This window comes from Sturnira hondurensis, unplaced genomic scaffold, assembly GCF_014824575.4.
Source record: "Sturnira hondurensis isolate 20B ecotype Veracruz unplaced genomic scaffold, ASM1482457v3 Scaffold0000780, whole genome shotgun sequence".
Lineage (NCBI taxonomy): Eukaryota > Metazoa > Chordata > Mammalia > Chiroptera > Phyllostomidae > Sturnira > Sturnira hondurensis.
Window position 1 is genome coordinate 735,330 of NW_028073411.1, and position 21,436 is coordinate 756,765.

General features: G+C 37.8%; 1 protein-coding gene across 4 annotated transcripts in view; it reads right to left on the reverse strand.

The window, feature by feature from the left end:
• Nucleotides 1–21,436, reverse strand: part of PCDH7 (protocadherin 7) — a 411,669-nt gene that overhangs the window by 335,921 nt on the left and 54,312 nt on the right. Inside the window, exon 2 of one of the 4 annotated variants that reach the window (XM_037044698.1) lies at nucleotides 8,958–10,492. The exons of the other annotated variants lie outside the window; for them this stretch is intronic. Coding sequence (XP_036900593.1) covers nucleotides 10,415–10,492 — 78 coding nt within the window. The 3' untranslated portion in view covers nucleotides 8,958–10,414. Of the gene's footprint in view, nucleotides 1–8,957; nucleotides 10,493–21,436 lie in introns of those variants that run through there. 4 annotated transcript variants of the gene reach the window in all.

Here is a 21,436-nt window from a genome sequence, read left to right on the forward strand (position 1 = left end):
GCTACAATGAACATAGGAGTGCTTACTTTTTTTTTTCGAATTAGTGTTTTGGGTTGTTGAGGGATAAAGTCCCAGAAGTGGTAAAGCTGGGTCAAAAGGCAGATCCATTTTTAACTTTTTGAGGTATCCCCATACTGCTTTCCACAGTGGCTGCAGTAGTCTGCATTCCCACCAACAGGGCAAAAGGGCTCCCCTTTCTCCACATCCCTGCCAGCCCTTGTTATTTGTTGATTTATTGATGATGGCCATTCTGACAGGTGTGAGGTGGTATCTCATTATGGTTTTAATTTGCATTTCTCTGATGATTAGTAACATTAAGCATCATTTCGTATTTATTGGCCATCAGAAGCAGCCCACGTGTCCATCAATAGGTTAAATGGATAAAACAACTATGAGACATTCACACAAAAGAATATTACTCAGTGGTAAAAAATAAACAAACAAATAATAAAAAAAAACTTGTCCTTTGCATGGATGGACCTGGAGAACATTACACGAAGTGAAATAAGCCACTGAGAAGAAGACAAATACCACATGATTTCACTCATATGTGGAATCTAATGAAGAAACTGAACTACAAGCGCAATGGAGAAAGACATTTAGACAGCCTGATGACAGCTGTGAGGGAGAAGAGATTTTAGGGAGTAGAGGGATTAAGCAGAAAGTTAAAAGGACTCACGGACACAGACAACAGTGTAGTGATTGTGGGGAAGAAGGAGAATAAGGGGGACAGATGGCAATGGAAAAAATACAATAAAAAGTTAAAAACATAAAGTCAGACACACCTGCAGTTTAATCCCCACCTAACTCATGACCAGCTAAGACATTCAGAAAACATATTTGTCCATTTTCAGTAGCAGAAAATACTGAGAGACACCTACCACCTGGCAGGCACCGTTCCTCACTGCACTCAGACTGCTTCTGGAAGCCCAGCACCTTTGCCACATTTCTGATCTTTCTTTAATAACAACTGCTATTTGTTTACACTTGCTTACTTTATGTTAGACAGGTGCTATAAGCTGTATGTATTAACTTATATGATGTAACTTGTATATTAATTCACCCACTTTCTTAATAATGGCATGACACTGTTATTATTTTTCATTTAAACAGATAAGAAGTTAAGCAACTTGCAAAGTCTCAAAGACCAGTGCATAATCACTGCTCTAAATACTACCACTTTTAATTTATGATTACATATACATATTTTTTAAATCATATTTCCATAGAAAATCCAAAAGACAACAAATACAATAATCCAAATACTAAGTAAAAATATTTAAACTAAAAGGTTATTCTCAGCCCTGGCTGGTGTAGCTCAGTGGATTGAGCGCGGGACTGCAAACCACACGATCGAGGTTCGATTCCCAGTCAGGGCACATGCCTGTGTTGCAGGCCAGTCCCCAGCAGGGGACTCATGAGAGGCAACCATACATTGATATTTCTCCCCTTCCCTTCCCCTTTAAAAGATAAATAAATAAAATATTTAAGAAAAAAGATTATTCTCAGATGAGATCATTATCAGGCAATATCAGACCAAAATTTTAATTGTAGCTTTCTGATTGCCTGAGGATGCATCACCAAACTAAAGAGAAACCAGTTTAGGTATCACACATCTTTTGTCCACCCTAGCACAAACGTTTACTGAATTATCTTTTTATCATACATTCAAATTTATTCTTATTTTAAAAAATAGATCTTCCAATTGATTATATACTATTAATTAAAAATTCATAGTGTTTATATACCTATTCCACGTGCCAAAAATTTCTACTAAATTAAAAGGGAGCGATTTGAATTGATGTGTTAGTCAAGGGAAAGAGTCTGGGAGGAAAATAAAACTCAAACAATTTTCTCTTTGTAAGGTTCTGCATAACAGTGACTTTAGATTTCCATAAATACTCGGTTCTGTGTACAATAAAATATCTGTGAGCAACATAATAACCAGTTATGTCCCAAATGGCATTCATACATTAACAGCCAAAAGAGGCTCCAGAGCAATTTCTGAAAGGGAAAAAGAGCCCTGCAGACCTCCTGTAGCATTCAAACCGGAAGGAGACAAATCGCCCAGTTCCATAGCCATGAAGTGGGAAGCCAACAGATTTCACTGGTTGGGAAAGAGAGCCCCAGAAAATCTAAAGAAATTAGTCCGATCCTTAAAATACTTTCTTTCCTGTACGTTCCGAATTGTCAGCTGCGTAAAATGAAGAGGAAAACAAACACCCCCCCCCAGAAGGTTTGCTGAGTTTTACAGGCCAACACCCATAGCTACTGGGGGCAATTCTTCACGCTGCAGTGAAAAGGCAGAGCCTGCCTGTGGGTGCTGACTGTCTCGGGCTTAGCAGAAACGTCTACTTTCTATAATAAAGACAAACACGCAATCTGAATGCGCTCTCACTGGGGAAGGAAGGGGGGATGAGAGACCCCTTTCATGACACGCACTTAAAAAATTACTCCTAAAATGCATATTTTTTTTCTTCAGGCCTCTCCAAAATGCGGTCCTTTGTAAGTAATTTCAATAGCCCTTAGTAGAATTCTGTGAATCACATTATATGTTCAAAACTATGATCACCCTAATACATATCTTTCATGTCTTTTCTCAAAATACTTTAGGCCAGCGATTTTTAAACTCTTTCCTCTCTTGGCACACAGCTAATCACTAAAAGTCTGCGGTGTAAGGAAAAAATATTGTATGTTTTGGCCAATCTGACAAAAAATAGATATATGTTGGAATCACTCACCCTAGACAGCTAATGTTGGCTGTTGTCATCTTTTTATTTGACAGTTTAAGAAAAAAGAGATCAGAGCATTTAAACAGTCAGGTATTACATGTTTAAAACATTCTTGTGGCACACCGGTTGAAAATCACTGCTTCAGGCACTGATTCGTGGCCACTTACAATTTAAAATGTAGTTAATGTAACACAATAGCACATGCAGTTATTTGATATGCTTTTATTTTTTAAGTATTTCATACCATAAAATGCTTTTTTAAAAAATGTACTCTCGATTTAAAAAAGAACATTTAGATGTTCTTTATCGTGAAAAGGGAGAATTATGTTTTGTTCCGGTGGCATGTGACATAACTATCAACAATTCTGAAGCTTTTTTTTTTCCATTGTCTCCATGAGACCCACTGGGAGTACAACGGCTTAGGTCACAACATGAAACATCAGGCTAATTAAACTGCTAATTAACTGGCATAAGTCATGTATTGCGTGAAATAGATTGCTGGATTACTTTGTGTTAACTTTTGCGTCATTCCAGCTTGGTAACTACTCATTTAGAATCCTCTAATCATGCTCTTTACCCCCAATGTTAATCTCAGACGATAAGAGCACGCAATTACGGAGGAGCCTGGGTGTAAGACATGTATTGCATTTTCTCTGAGCACTCAAAATGGATTCTTGGAAGATAAAAAGGCCCTGTCTTTACAGAAGCCTTAGTATTCCTTTCAATACAACCAACGTTAAGGTAGAACTACTCATTGGAAGTCAACCTCAAAAACATTTTCACAGACTTCCATCTAAAAAGCAAGGTGTTTTTGTTGTCTACTTATCAAGGGATTTTTATTAAATGGCTCTTGGGATCAATTGTTTCCTTAATATCATCAGTATCTTTCTCAAACCATTTTTTTAAACAATCAAGTGTTAATTTGGCTTCAGAAATCTGGTAGGCTTTTATATAAAAAGTATGCAAACACGTTAAAAAGTCAACCAGCAGATTTGAACTGTAGCATAATACACTTGAAATGTATTATCAGGAGACAGACAGTTTCTGCTCTTTCTAAAAGGCATATAGACACGCCTGCTTCTTTCAGAAGTCTGACACATAGGGGAGAAAAGGATCCTTGCTGACCCGCCTTTAACAGCAAGACACAGAGAGAAGAAAGATGAGAGACCCCTGCTCCCCACAGCTGCTCCTGAGACAGACTTGCCCTATAGGGCAGCATCGTAACAGACTGAGCAGTACCGGATCTCAGAACTCCGAGCTCCTGGAACAGGAAACGTGCATTGCTCCCCTACCATCTAGAAATGAGAGACTAGAAATATTCATTTCTCTTCACATTAATTTTAACTCCTCATTAGAAATTCACAGACAGCAGCATAAGATAGTTACTAAGGTGGCACTAACATCCATAAAAATAGAGAGTAGCTAGGTCTTTCATAAAAAATGTAAAAATTATTGAAAATTTATGACTTAATAAAAATCTGCAGTTGGCCTGCTTTTCAAGTGTTCGGTTGCTAAACTGTGGTATGAAGTTACAGGATAATCACCGTACGTTTTCATGGGCAGGACTCTGTATCCTCAAGAACATGGAGCCATTTCTGAGGCCTACATTCTCCATGGTCACAATTATTAGTCAATATATTCCATCCAAAAAGTGATTTTGGTGAGAAAAACTGAGCATGTTCAATGATTATTCATTTGTTTTATCCTCCCAAATATGCACAATTAGCCAATTACTATGTTTAAAATGAGAGCCACTGACTTCTCGGACATTAAATATTATAGAGTTCAATTCAGGAAATACTTATTGTTTATATTTCATGCATTTAAATCCATCATCCCATAAATGCAGCACACTTTCTGAACTCAAAATAGAGCCCTCATCATCTATAACAAATACTTACTGAATACTTGCAAAAGATAACGATGACTTATTTGTGATCATCATAATCAGCTTTATCTTGAGTCATGATAATCTGACAAATAACTTGTTACTCTTAGGTCTCACAATTTTTAAACTACTGCTAATTGGAGAAAATCATATTCCTTTGTGATTACGGACACCATGATCTTCACCAACTATTTCTTGCCCTTTAAGAAACTTTCATCATCGAACTGAGTCAAACGGTTGATTTCAGCTTTTGCAGCTTCCTTTCACTTACCTATGCCTGAAAAAATTACAGCTCACAGAGCTCCAAGATTTGAATTTTAGCAGAGCAGAAACTGACAACTCAGTCTGGAGAAGCCAGACCTACACAATTTTGCTGAGTTTCACCTCACAGTATATGGGGAATATTGAGGGCTTGGCATTTCCTCTTCTGTGAGGTGCCTGTTACTTCACTTTTTGACAGTGATATTTAATTTATTTTGCACCATGAACATCTCAGTCAGCAACCACGATGCTCTATATACATGTTGATTATAGTAAGCATCAATCAATAAGAAAATTATTAATTGCCAGCATTTACTGAGTTATGTCACGCACGCACTGCCTGGATAAACCTCATTTAATAGCCACAACTTATTTATAAGGTATATGGTGTTATTAACTTCACATTACAAATGAAGAAATGGAGGCGGAGAGATGTAATTTGTCCCAAGGTTGCTCAAACTGTAAATGTAAGCCATGCAGCCTGGTTTACAGACGGTACACTCTTAACCACTGTACACCCTGTCATTTAGCACATGGCTTTGTAATAATCAGCCCACATGGCCGGAACTCCCATTAAACTGTGAGTTCTATTTGAAGAATGCAGTTGCCATTTTCCTCAGTCCACCCAAATTCCTACAGCGAAGCCTTCCTTTTCAAAAAAAAATGATGCAAGCAGTACATATTTATAGTATTATTTTTAGTTTGCAAAGCAACTAAGAGAAGAATTTCTCCTCTCCTATGTTCAGTATTTAAAAGAGACCTACTGTCTCAGATGGCAACACTTTACGCACTAGAATGTCTGACTACCTCTCTCATCTGGTTCATGCGTGCTGAATCTGCCACACCCGGGCTCACAGGAGTGTGCTCCACAGAGTCGAAAAATTTATCTCTGCACCCACACACAGGTTTGGAACCTAACTCATTCACCCATCCTGTGACAGTGTTCCGCTTGAAAGCTCCATGGCTCGCCCATTTGGTGCAGGCTCGGAAACCAGAGAGGCAGGGTTCAAAACTCACCTCCATCTCCTGCTGTTTCTGTAGCTCTGCAAACTTACCAGAACCTGAGAACTCTCCAGGCCTCATTTCCCTCATCTGTAAACCAGGTGCCTGTCACTACAATAACAGCATCTGCCTCACAAGTTTGATATAAATATTAAATAGAGCAATTAATATAATGTCTGCACAGAGTTGACTCTCGATAGTTTGTTTTAAAAGTTATCAAAGAAATATCAAAATTAGGTCAACTAAATTATATTCACCAGAACAAGGATATAGAATATAGAACAAGGATATAGAACAAGGATATAAAAACCAAAAGTATTTTAATCCTCAATATTTAAAATTTTAAATATTTCAGTACAATTTTACCAATGTAAATCTGATATGATGATGGGTTCTTTTTTGTGTATGCAATAAAACTGATATACAAGATTGTGGGTGTGAACTCAGGTGGGCAACATTATAATTGGATATCTGTACACTACGTAGTGTTCACCACTCAAGTCTAGTTGCAATGATGGATTTTGAACATAACCTTTCAATTGGTAGATATTCACAGTTGCTCCACTGATCTATAAAGTAGCACCAGCCCTTTCCCCCATCTACGGTTTTGTTTTCCAAGGTTTCAGTTACTCATGGTCAGTGGTGGTGCAAAAATATTACATGGAAAATTCCAGAAATAAATAATTCATAAGTTTTAAATTGCACACCATTCTGAGTTGTGCAATGAAATTTCACACACAGAACCACTCAGTCCCATCTGGGACATGAATGATCTTTTTGTCCGTCACATCCACACTGTAAACGCTGCCTTGCCATTATTCACTTAGTAGCCCTCTTGGTCATGAAGGAGAGACAGAGAGAGACAGACAGACACTACCTTCACATAACTTATTACAGCGCACTATTACAACTATTCTATTTTATTATTAGATATTGATGTTAATCTTGTCTGCACCTAATTTATCACAGGTATGTGTGTGAGGAAGAAAACAGGGTATATACGTTTGGTACTATCCATACTATTCACGGTCTCAGGCATCTACCACTGGCGATTTGGGACCATACACCCCACTGATAAGGAGGGACTTACTCTAAAGACATTTTTCTTGAGCCAAGTTCAGTCTTCAATTCTTTGTTAAGTGTCTAGAGGCAAGGATAAGAATTTTATTTAGAGAGTGTGGGGCATTGGAGAAGCTTGGTTGGTGGAAGCCTGCAATTCCCCCACCTTCATTTCTAATCTTGTAAAGAATATATTGACTAAATTGAAATTTATGCTCTAAGTGGCAAGTTCCCCTAAATGACAAAAAAAAAGTTTGGTCACAAAAGAATTGTCACCAATTCTTTAAATAATAATCCCTGAAGATTATCCACGCCACCTTTGTGACTTTGAAAGTGACACTATTTTGCAAGTCAGAATGCCGCAAAGGGAAAAATCGACTTCATATATATGCTTTCATTTTGCTTCCCACTGTTTCTCTGCCCTCTCCCAGCTGGAGTGGTGGCAGGAAACTAAAATAAAAGTACTGCTTTTCTGTGTGAAGCACTTTGCTCCTAAACATTAATCACGAAATTGTAACAGTTGCAAGATTCCTCTGCCTGTTGCGTCTTCTAAGAAGAGAATTACTATTAGATGAAAGAGCCTACAGCAACAAACATCAGGGGCTAGGGTTTCCTTCTCTGAACCCTACCAGGAGGATCCAAGCCCACAAATGCCTTTGAAGTCGCAGAGACCTTCATGTGCTGATCAATCCTTGGGGGGTAAAGAGCAGGAAAAACTGGTTCTCCTACTTTAATATTCTGCCAGGGACGCACTAAACTCCATGCAGAACAAAAAGGTTTCTTCAGGAACGAATTGAGTGATTTTATACTTAGGAGCCCCTTCGCCCAATTAACTAAGAGGGACCTTTTGATCCCAGGACATGATTATTTATACTCTAATGCATATTACATTAGGTCAAACTAAGAATGGTACAGTAACAGCTCGAAATTCATATTTCCCTTAGTCTTGGGGCATGCGTTAAAATGTGGGTCGATTTAAGCCAAAAAAACAATGGGAAGTTCTCTTACTACTGATGATCAGTGCTGATTATTAATATGATTTAGTATTAAATATCATATGGCAATATTTCAGAGTTATCAAAACCTTAGAAGCTAATAATTAAAATGATCTCAAAATTGACAGTGCAGTTTAAACCTACTACTTACGGATGAGAAAGTGGAGCACCTGAGAACACAAACATTGTATCTGTTGGATCTGGCCGTGTGGTGGCAGAGCCAAGTTTAACAGCCAGACTCCTGGCCCTGGCCAATGCGGCTCAGTTGGTTGAGTGTTGGCCCATGACTGGAGAAGTCACCAGATCCATTCTTAGTCAGGGCACATGCCTGGGTTGCAGGTTTGTTCCCAGGACACAGTGCAAGGTGCTCTCTGCCACAAGCTCTCACAATGGTCTCTCAGAGCTTTCCTCTTTAAGTGGCTAAGTTCTTCACTCTCAGATTGTGTAGGTGGGGAGAATGTTCATGTCTCATTGTTTTAAGAGACCATTAAAATAGAAAATGCAGGCACTTTATAAAGCAGGTTAATTTTTATTATTTTTGTCACAGAAAAATATTCAATACAATAGAATTATACAGTTTGTAGACTTATAATTTATTATACTAGCATAAACAAAGACAAAAATCCCTGTAATAGCATACATAGACAGGATACCAGCTTCAATTGATTGTCACATAGAGAAAAGAGGTAAAAATAATCAACTATCAAGTTAATCAGCAAGATAAAAAGAAATGAATACAAATGCCAAAGAACAATAGTTTGACAATTATTATGGCAAGTGGTGACTACAAATAATACGTTAATGTGCCCTGGCTGGTGTGACTCAGTGGATTGAGTGCTAGCCTGCAAACTGAAGGATCACCGGTCCGATTCCCTTCAGGGCACATGCCTGAGTTGCTGGCCAGGTCCCCAGTAGGGGCTGTGCCAGAAGCAACCACACACTGATATTTCCCTCCCTCTTTCTCCCTCCCTTCCTCTCCGTCTAAAAGAAAATAAAATCTTTTTAAAAATGTTAATCTGTGTTCAATATTTACAATCTTATCTATGCCCATTATGATTATTTATATAATTTAGGTTGAATAAATGCTTTAAAAAAAACACATGTAACTTATTGGTAGATTTAAAAGATATAGTTAAAACACAAACATTTCCCAAATCTCTTCCATAAGATCATCCACCGTTCCCATCCCCTGTCACGGAGTGAAATAGCCCGAGGGAGATCATTGGACTTCCCAACTTCTTCAGACCAATTTCACAGGGCCTTCCTTCCTCTCATTATCTCAGACATTGTGACCATCTTCATTTCCACAGCTCAGCTGCCATAGATATATGGAATTGGAGAGCCTCTGCAGTACTCACCCTATTTTGGCATCGCTCCCCTTGTGAATAATGATCTCTAATAATGATCATAACACGTTTGAGTGGCTTGAGACAGTTTACCTCTTTACATTCTAGGTAACAGACCAAAGTGCAAATGTCAATCATTAAATTTTACTCTCTTCCACTTACACACACACAAACGCATACACAAACACTCACACCCATACAAAAGTTAGACTTCATATTTACACAGTGCTTCCACTGAACAGACAGCTACAATGCAAAGAAGTACTTCACACATGCAATCCATCCTTAATACTATAAAAGCCTTCTTTGCATACATGAGTGCATAGGACCACACATTTAAAGGCCAGTTCCCTATTGATATAATGGCCCTACATTCCTTGAACACTTATGAGGTTCACCTTAAATTCAATCAGAAATTGTGGATATATTGTGATCTACCTTTTGCTTTTATACCATAAGAAACTATGTTTCAGTAAGTATCAGAAGAACTTAAATTTTGTTTTTTTTTTCATGTCTGCTAGTTTGTCGAGTTCCCTGATTGACGTTAGTGTTAGTCTAATTTTTCTGGGAATTCACCCCTGAGGTACACATGTCTACTTCGTTTGTTGACCTAGCACAGGCTCAGGCGATCTCTTCATAATGAATCCAATCAGTTCAAGCAAGGCAAGTGAGATCGTATCTACAGCAAATCTCCACACTGACTACATGAACGGTAAAGGGCTACACATCTCCACTCTTGGCTGGAGTTCATTCAAGTGCAAACCGAAGAAAAAGGATTTCCTGTTCTTCTTTTCATATTCCTGAGTATGATGGCATCTGATTCTGTTTCTTCATAGTGATGGTAAGATTGCAAAACCTCTCTCACATCGCTCCTTTATTCCATGTTGAAAGCTTGGTTTTGTTTTGTGTTTTTTTGTTGTTGTTTTTTCAGTTGTTTGCAAAGTATAGTTTGATCCTCTCTCTATTGTTTTGGCAAAGAATTTATTTTAAAGCCATTTTGGTTTTCTTCAAAATTAGAGCTTCCTTTTAATCAGCTAGGGATCCTGCCCCTTGGAAATCAATTTCTTTTTACGGAAGACAAATCCAGGTCTGTTAGGATCCAACACACTGAGTTGGAACATTACGTGTATTTCACTTACGAGCACACACATTCATTTTACACGATTCCTCAATGTGGCCAGGGGGATTCTTGGTCTGCACTGTATCCACCTATAAAAAATACAAAAATATATGTCTGCTTTACAGGGATGTGAGTAGGATTTTGCTAGCCTCTTTCCAGAGCTTGGAGGCAGATCTTGGCTGACAGTATTCTTTCCTTCTTTAAAGATGTACTTGCAGTGGCCACAACCTCTTTGTGAAGTCATAGAAACCTAACATAACGGTTCTCCCTACAGTATTCGACCAAGGGGCACCTAAATGGGTGCAGCTACTCTTATGGATGCTATCTCTGACAAGAGACATTTGCGTGGTTAAAGAAACATTGAATTAATTGCATTTCTGGCTTCCAGCCTTTCAAGGCTGTGAAATGTCAGGGGAAGAAGGGTGGGGGTGGGGGAGGGCTGTTGGCTTTGTTTATACTGCAAACACAAGTAAGAATGAAATGGTAATTTTGCTGTCACTGATTTTCCAATTTACAAATCTCTAAGATCTGAGGGATGTGAGCTTGACCTGAATGTTCACTCCCTTCAGAGTAGCTGTCTAGTTTCCAATGCAATCAGTAGATAGCTCCCGTCTCTTTATAGAAATCTGAGCAGCCGGCGTGCTATCAACAAATGGCCTGCTCATCTCTGGTCAGGGATGGATTGTTCTTTCCTTCAAAGTCATGGCCGTTAAAGGGCAATGTTTTCCAACTCTTTATCAAATTTGCACACACAGAAGTAAGCATACTACTCTTTCAACAAGTTTTGGCGCTAATGTCAGCATTAAATAAAGTTAAGTGTGTATTTCTCCTGACTAACTGGCTGATTTCTGCTCTGAGGCCGAATATTGTTTTCCAGTTTGATGGTGCAACTAATGTTAGTAAAACCATTAGTAAGTTAAAATGTTGCCAACAAGATATTAACTCACTTTGTAGAATAAAAATGCTGCAATTTGCTATCACAGTAGTTATCTTTAAAAATCAGAATCAGAAAAGAAGACTACTTCTCATTTCCAAAGTAACAATGCATCATCAGTGCACGAGAATCAGTGTTAGAAAGAAAATGATTTCTTTCACTGAATAATTGATCAGTTCATTTTAAAGTGACATAAAAATGCACTAATTTTAAAGCTGTTTATATTCGAGAGATTAAAATTGCTTTGACCACAGATTATTAATATTAGCTGTACAAATTAAAGCAGCTTTAAAATGCCTTAATTTCCAACTAATTTTATATTTTCCTAGAAATTGTTTTTTTTTTCTCTCTTTCTTTAACAGTTCTAAACTCTAACACAAGTTGGGAAGTTCTGGTGAATTACACAAGCAGCACGTGTTTGCTTACCAAGGTATCAATGGTAAGTGAGTTTTCTGATGTAAATTTCTGTTTAAGATGAACACACTTTATCTCATTTTACGCAAACTAGATCACTGCATTATTTCATTTCAAAACTGCTTAGACCCAGGTGAAAGCTAAATATGCGAAAGCTTCAGATGTTGCTTTTTTTCCAAAACCAACCACAATGCAGTCATCATGCAGACCACATCTGTGTTAGATGGTTTTGTTATTTGCTCTTACTATAGGCCGTATTGTCATAGAGTCTACCGAATATTTAACGGTTTTGTGAATGTATTCGTTTAACTGCCACATCCCGTACAAGGCCACAGTGTGACCCCTGACAGCAAACATCACGTCCACTGTGTTTACTGCTTCTGTCTCGATCCTGGCACCTAGCTGGCCCTCCACAAAAACTGGTTTAATGAATGAATACATGTTTAGGAAGAGCTAATTAAGGAAATCTCATTACTTGTCATATCACAGTATCACTGTTGTCTAATATAATATGTGGAAATCATGTGGTTATTTCTGATTTTCTATCATTTGTCATATGGTGGATTATCCAGACGACATGTGTTTTCGAGTGCAATAAATTTCACTAGCATATTATTTTGCTCATTTTTCTAATTGTTTCTTAAATTTAGTCTATCCACTGAAAATCTCACTAACCTCTCCTTTTAATTCTTGCCTTATAACAGCCACTCCATTTTTTCTTTACAGAAACAATACTATGTACAATTGCTGTAAGTATTTAAATAAATAAATAAACAAGTGAAATAATTTTTAAAAACATAGAAAATTGGAGGTATCAACATGTTTCATTTTCTATTTTCAAGACCTGGCATACTTCTAACTTAGAAGCATACCCAAGAAATAAAACGCATTTAAGTAATGAAGTCACCATACTGCGACACAGCATAGTAAATTTAGCTTATTAAAATGTTACTGAGGAACCAAACTAACTTTCTCATTTCATAAATTAACTACGTAAAAGCAGACTTCAAGTTTTTGTGGTTTTAGGCTTTGAGGCACTGAAGAAATGGATTTGTGCACTCATATTCACCTGTCGTTGAAGCCAAGACAAATAGATTCTTTCCTCACCATTAAAGATTAATATTTAAAACCAGAAGTGCATATCAATACTCCACGGAGAACTACTTAGGAATCCCCATTCTGAAAATGGTAGGTGAGGGTCAGGGTAGAAATGCATGTTATCAGGATGTGCTTGTTTTGACTCGAATCAGCTAATTACAGCGGCCCTGGCAGCAATTTCCCCACCACTGCTGCTGAGGATACAGGCTCCGCTGAATCAGACCCAACCAATCTCTCAGTCAGGTCCAATTCAAAGGAAGCTGTACGGACACAGCCTTTGTTTTCTCCTTTCTACCTTTTCCTTCCATTTGCTCTATCACCCAGGCGACAAGCCACACATACACACACACACACACACACACACACACGATAAAAGCAAGTCATTTCCTGGAGCACTTCTTACCAGGCCACTCATGCATCTCACTCCGGGTTTCTGTAACCATGCAGAAAGCAAAAACCTTATTTTCTTGAACCTGGCCTCTTGTTTTGATTTTTTCTTTGACTCAAACTAGGCCTCACCTAGCACCCTGACTCACCTAGCAACCTAACTCACCTAGCACCCTGGTCTCCCCCTTGCTTAATCATGAAGCCTTCAGGGCAATGAGGCTGTGGTCAGCATCCAGTTGTTCCTTGAGTCTGTCGACCATGGAGACAGTTTCTGTTCAGCTAGCAATAACATCTAGTTGTGCATCAGTTCCTGAACAACGCCAGAGAACACTTCCTCGTGAAAGCTGATGAAGCGAGGCCATGGCTGACATCAGGACCAGATGCACTGATCAACTACCTCCGACCCTAGCACTGCCCAATCAGTGAAGGCCACGTTCCGGGCCATGACCCTAACTCCCTTACCCATCATGCTTAGTGAGTTTCCCCTATATAACCCATCCCCCAGAAGCCATCGGGAAGTCAGGTCTTTCAGCATGAGCTACCTAGCACTCTGGGCATGGCACCGTCTCTTACGAAACCCTTCCTTTCTTGGCTGCAAACTCCTCTTTGTGTCTTATTGGGCTTTGCTGCACTTAGGCAAATGGACCCCTTCTTTCTGGTAACATTTATTTCTTAACCAAAGAGACTGAAATAAGCTGGGATTTAATTAATGAAAACTATCAGTAAAACATTACCTTTAATACTTTAATAAAAGCTATGTTCTTTTCCAGACCTCCCTGGCCAATAATTAGTGACTAGTACTAGGCAAAAGAAAGCAATTATACAGAAAACAGAAATAGGATTCCGGTTTAGGCACAAAAATACATTGTAGAACACACAGAGAGGAACAGACATGCTCTCAATAATTCTGAAAAAGCTTCAAAACCATTTACAATGAAAGATACATATTTTGAAGGCATATGTGTCTATTTTTCTATTTATTTTTATTAGGCATACTTTAAAACTAAATCATGTACCTATGTAATTGGTGTAGATTAAGTACAAGGATCTGTTGAATGTGTTTGCATATAATTGGCAATATGTAAAAGGTTTCTATGAATATTCATTTTTTCCTTGACTGATGTTCAAATCTAGGGAAAAGCAAAAGGTATCAAAATAAAAGCTGAGTCTATTTCACGACACAGGAAAACATATTGATGTCAGTTCCCACAATCTAGGAACAAGAAATCAATGCTTGCATTTTAGAGCATAAATACATAACACAGGAGTTGAACCAGGACACAGTCGCTATTAATACTGAAAGTTCACCTGTTATCATTTAAATACTAGAAAATCAACTGAAAAGGAAACAGAGCAATAAACATAAGGTAAGCGTGGGATTCGGTGAGTGGAGGACTACAGGGAGGACAATCCTGAATGGCATTTGCTCTTTTACCTCTTTTACATAAGTGATGCACCCCATAGCACAAACTGTAATAGTTTTAGTAACATTCACACCCATATAGAAGTGTATTGTATAAGATTTCACTTAACTCTCTAATTTAACCTCACAGAGTCCTTATGAAATGGAAATTATAATTTTGCTTATGTTGTATATGAAGGGACTGAAGCTCGGAGAGCTTGAACTTCTTACACAAGACGCACAGATGAGAGAAGGCAGGGTCTGGGTGCCACACCAGCACTTTTGGCTCCAAACCTCATCTTTATTCCTCTGCACTGCTTTCTCATAATTCTTTTGTTCTAAATCTGACTCTGAACTTTTGAAAGACAATCAGCTAAATTATAATCATGAATGTCTTCGTTTTTTTACCATGGTTTGAGGAATAATAAACAAACTTAGGAAAGTTACCCAAACTATTATAAATTAAATGTATTTAAGAAGCTCAGTTCTAGAAACCTATTATTGCTTATTAGGTGCAGGATTCTATCGTAAATATTTAAATTCATGAAATCACAGGAAGCAGTTTCAACATACCTCCAAGTTGTCTACAGTGCCAAAAGAAAAAGCAACAAATAAGACAAATTCTATCCATTCAAAGGAAGGGAAGTCTATGCCCATTTACATGGGTGAGAGCGTGTGCACGCACAGAAAGGCCATTCACTGGCACTGTTTGAACTACACTCTTCAAAAAAGAAGCCTTTTAGTCTGTGAGTCAACGACTGAATTGGCCATGGAAGGAACGGGGTTAGATAATATCAATACAATTCCTCATCATAGGCCCTAACAAAAGAATGCCTAAGGTTGCATAGCCCAGCAATCAATATTTATTGACTGACTACCGGCTGTTAAAATTGTGGGATCTCGGAGTTAGAAAGAACGCCAAAGGTTATGGAGTGCAATCCTGTGAATGGCTTCTTTGGAGGCAGAGGAGCACACCCAAAACACCATAAGGCATAGTCCAGGTTCTGAGGAACTTTTATCTATCTTTCAGAAAGATATGCAACTCTGTGCATCTAAACAGATGGTAACCTTGGGGAGAAAGAGATGAAGAGCCATGTAGGTTCTCTGAAAGCTCCAAAGGATGAGAGGAGACCGTGCTGAGGGTAGCAGGAAGAGGGCTCACTGACTAACTGAACTTAGGTTGGGTCTTAAGAAATGGGTGAGCTTGAGATCAATGGAAATGAAGAAAAACTCCACTCCCGGAAGAGCCCAAGTTGTGAAGAAGATACAAGGTGAGGTCAGTAGGCAGTGAGTAGCTTTCCCTGCCGAAACCAGGGATGTCTGTAACGCCACTCAATTGCAGTAGTGGAGAGAGTAGCTCCACTTAGCTCAAGCCTACATATGAAATGAACTGATGTAACAATTACAAAGACAACAAAACTGTCCAGCATATCTTAAATGAGAACTACACAAAGTATGTAACTATTAAAAACCAAGTAGGCAATTAAAACAACTAATTACTACTACTAACATAATGAAGCTGAGTATTGAGGCTCCAAAACAGCCTACTCGTATGTTAAGTTTTGTGTAACTTAATTCATAATTTTATTTTTTTTTCGTGTTTTTATTAAAAAAATATTTTAAAGAAATGTTCTGCCCTGGTTGGTGTGGCTCAGTGGATCCAGTGGCCTGCCAACCAAAGAGAGTCTGGTTCAATTCCCAATCAGGGCACATGCCTGGGTTGCAAGCCAGGTCCCTCTCGGGTGACACAAGAAGCAACCATACCTTGATGTTTCTCTCCCACACTCTCTCCTTCCCTCCCCCCTTCTCTATAAATAAATAAATAAAATATTTTTTACAAAAGAAACATTCTTTCTAAATCAGGAAGAAATAGAAAAATCAATCTAAATAGAGCGCTATATACTACATAAGCAAAAAACATGAGAATGGATCCCGGCTTTATGATTCCAGTTGTATTTGGTCAAAGTTGAGCATTAGCACATTTCCATCCCTAAAGCTCATAAATAAAAATGTAAAATGAAGCAAACTTAAGCTATGATCATTATCCTCTCCAGGTCGGAAAAATGGGCCGCCTTTGGAAACAAAAAGCAGTACTGCAGAGGATTCATGTGCCAAAACAATAAGCTGCCTGAGAGAAATGGGGACTCGATGTCAGTGAGAAGATGAAGTGAACACCAGACCCGGTGGTTCTTAAATGCTATTGAAATCGCAATGTGTGCCTGAAGAATGGAGAGCTACTTGGGGAGTCTTAAAACCCACAGTACAAAGCAGTCAAAGTGTTTCCAGATGATGGATAAACTCACCAAGAGTTTGATCCACTAACAAGGAAATGGTGTAAATGTTCGAAGAATTAATTGAGTCTTGAAAAAGTGGGATAGAACAAAGTTACAAAATCCAACCAACCAGTTTCCTGCTTCTGAAAGATAGGCAAAAAGTGTAAGAATTGGCATAGTGATAAAGTGGTCCCTTAGTTAATAATACATGAATTTCTAAGTCAAATATAATTCGCTTTTAATATGATTTGTGGTTGACCAACTTCAAAACTCTATGCTTTCTGATCACTACAAACTTCCAGAAATGTTCTCATAAACACTTTTGTAAATACAAAGAGCCACGGATTTCAGGATCAATATGAGCATATTAAAATATTGACTTCTGGCACACAGAAAGACATTACATTAATAACTAATGTGGAAATACCACTTCAGGGATAAAGAAGTCACCTGGAATCATTCTCTACAAAATTACTCTTTTTACCAGTGAAAACACAGAGGCTCAGAGGGGCGACAAGATCTATTCAATAGAACACTGCAGACCCAAGATTAAAACTCAGTGTCCTCACTTCCAACTCAGTGGCTTATTTCCACGTTAACTATGGGAACTACATCTTGAGGAAATGGAGGATTTGGGGACGAGACTATTTAAATAAGGACCAACTATCTGTAATTCCAGGTCATTGCAGTTGTGAAATGTGGGGAAGGTGTAATGCACAGACACTTTTGAACTGACAATGGACTCCATATTAATAATTTCAGTGAGCTCATCAAAAAGAACCAATGGCAATGCAGAAAATAAAGCAACTATTTTAAATTCCAATAAAAGATTCTTTATAATAAACGTATTTCTACATGAGCTAAATATGCAGAATATTTTTTATGTTGAAGAGTTTATAAAATCATAATAAAAATTTTTAAAGATCACATTAAACCAAGCTTTTTTAGATCTTAATTTCAATTTTGGGGGGGAGGTGGTTTCAGTCAACATCACAGAGAACTCCTTCATTATGTCTTGCAGGAAAAGAGCTGTAAATCACACTTTAAAGTAGGTCACAAGTCTTAAAATATTTAATAAAAATGTTTTTTCTTAACAGAGAAAAAATGATTATTTGCTTCTTTTCTGCTCCTTTGTCTTATAAGTGCAGTGTGATGTATTAGTTTAATTAAAGTCTACCAAATTATCATAAGGATTTTACGTGCTGCAAATAATTGGGTTTTTGTTCTCTGCTTACTTTTTGTCAATGGAAGCAGAACACTTTTTTATGATACTTAACTATAAGATACTAGAAAACCACAGGGAAGAAAGGCACAATTAGGTGCTTAATTGAAGTGACCTTTGTCATCCTGGCCATAAAATTAAGTGTGAACTAATGCAATGAAAGTACATTGATGTTTCCAAAGAGTTAAAGAGAATAGGAAGGAAGGAAGGAAGGAAGGAAGACAATCCTATTAACATGAAAAGCTGATAGGCCCTAAAATGAAGTAAAAATATAGAGAGGTCATAAGATTTTTTTAAATGCAAACCATAATGAATCAATTTTTCTTGGGGCTGATTCAGGTGATAATCCAGGTAAAGTATAGTACCAGGTACATATTTGATGAGAGGCATTTTAAGCACACAGGTGAACAGATCATTAATGAATGTAGCATATCAAGTGAAAGTTGTTTCAGAAAGTAATAGTACTAACATAACCACTCTTGCCAAAGGTGAGCTGAAAGAAATTATAATTAAAATACACATTCACTTACAAGACACCATATTGTAGCATAGTAAAACTCAAGAAAAACCTGTGCACATGAAGTCAGTTAACTGATTATTTGGTAACCCAAGAACAACCTGTGAACATGAAGTCAGTTAACTGATTATTTGGTGGAATCTGAAAGACAAAATTACCAGTAATTTTCTTATGGTAAAATTCCTCAAGTACACACCAAAACACATTTGACATAAGTGATAATCAGGAACACTTATTTTGTTTAAAGAAATGTGACCCTCTCTCCCCCCCCTCTCCTCACACCCCCCCAAAATAATAATGACATCATTACATTTCTGAAGAGCATCCATTGTGCATACATAATGATATGTTCAGACAGCGTCGAGCCTTTCGGTTTTCCTCTCTTCTTAAAGGCACCGCTGTGTTCTCCTGAAATCCCATGACCTCAAAATGCGCCAAACTAATAACTGAGCCAAGAAAAAGGCAATCTTCTCAATGCAAGATACATTTTTAAAAGATAATTTTTTAGTGGTTGTCTCTGAAGAAAGCACTCCTGGCGAGGAGTGTTTTCTCAGTGAGTGCACATGCGTATTTTGAACAGATATACTTGATTTATTCCATTTGTTTTAAGCCAAAGAGGGAAAGGGAATCTTTGACAAAACTGTCATCTTTAAAACACGGTGATATTTCATTCTCCCCTTCTGCACTATTGAGATTGCCTGGAACTGAAATGCTTCCAGCAGCTCCTGTGTCCAATTTTTCAAAGCTGTCACTTCCTAGCAAATCTGCTTAAGCAAAATACTTATGTTGTTAGAAAACAGAACAAACATACATTATAAAATACATTCCTATTCTTCTTTGCAGGTCAAAGTCTTATTAAAGAATGGGAACTTGGAAGAACATGTAAAAATAAATTAAAAGATGACTGTGATGGATTGGTTTAAGTCAATGAATCTGGGGCACCTCTGATTAGTTTCCAAAGATACACTTGGGCTTAGCACAGTAAAGGTTTCCACACAAGACCCATACAATCGAAACAGTATTTTCGATGCATTTGCTAAAGGTCATTACAACGAAAAAGAAAAAAATCCGAAGAAGAATGGAACACTGAAAGATGAGCATGGTTACTCTTCCTCAGTTCATGTGTGCCTCAGCTATTCTAATGCACTTCTCAACATTCTGCAGCTTCAGAGGGCAACAAAACAAATGCCACGCATTGCCCTTGCAGTCCTCTGGGCTTCTGTACTGGGGGCATCATAACTCATGTCCTATAGTACCTGCCCAAGTGAAAGCACAAAAGAAGCAAACTGCAAAATGGTAATTACAAGAATAGTGTGTAAGAAGACAAAACTTCAAATACTACTGAGCAATTTCCAAAACACTGAGGAGGAGCATGTTCTGAAAAGCTTCAGTCATATTGACTTGAAATATTACTCAATATTCTTAACAAAGGGTATACCTTCCAGAGACACACACACTCACATGCTCTAAATTGTGAGGGTTTATAGGTATGTAGGTATACAATTATCACATGTGCGATTTGTTTTCTTATATGCATGATTACACAATTCTGTCTTAAATTAATCTTTCCAAGACTTACCTAAGGGTTACATTTTCTTCCATTACTTTGAAAAGCTAGTCGTGCCTCAGCAAAAGTCGAGACCGCTTATGGTGAACAATCTGAAACCCAATTCGCTCTCGGCACTTTGACACTAGATCCGTCACTCCTTAACACCACAAAATCAATATCCTGGAATGTCATGGTTCTCTGATGGCCCACAAAGTCAAGGTGTGATCAATTTCAACTTCCTTACTAGACAGAAATAGACTTAAACAAATAAAAAGATTTCATTGAAGTTAAATCCAATAAAACAAAGGAATAAAGGCAGAAAGAGTGTCAAAGCTGTTAGAATTCAGTCCAATAAATTTACACTTAAATCTAGAACCATTTTTTAAGTTCATCTAAACTGTGCATCCAGGTAAAAGCTATGTATCAGAAATTAAAACAAGCCAGAATTTAATCTAATGCCCAGATTAGTACGGCTGTGTGTATGTGTGTGTTTCCTTCACTGCATTAGCTAATACGAAGTAGGAAAGGATAGTGTCTGAGTTCATATTGTGTATCCCTAGAAAACAAGATATTTGGCTTCACTCCTCAGAAAGAGTAGGAATCTTATCTTTCTATCATAAACTGTATATCCTGTCCTACAGTACAAACTGTCATACAGTACAAACTGTATGTTTGTATATGACACAAACATACCCTTAATGAATATTTGATTAGTGTATGAAAATCAATGCATGCACTCAATATAATCCGGTACATAAATTCTATTGAGGTCTAAGGCTTTTCTTCCTTGCGCACCGGTGTATCTCTGTTCTCTAGCACCTAGTACATAGCAGGCACTCAGCGAGCATCTGCTGATTTGAAAGACTAGAGAATGCCTCCAATTTTACTGGTTAATTTCTAGCACTCTTTGGAATTGAAATTATAGAGTGGTAATTTCAAGAGCTTTTTAATACATACTTTATATGGCAGTGGTCTTATTTTGCTCCTAAATGTTGATATATATAAACACCAAAACTTATTATTTAGTAATACTTAGGAAAAAGCCAGGCCCGAGAGTCAAGAGACATAAAATGTAGTTGAGGTCCACAGATGTGCTTTACAATTTTGCCTCTATAGACCCCTCTGGTCTCATGTATAAAAATGTAAAAGAGATGTAAGAGAACAAAAATGGTTCTTAGGTATCCCCTTGAGAATACATAGGCATATACCCTCATGGGTATGTGTGAGGATATGGATT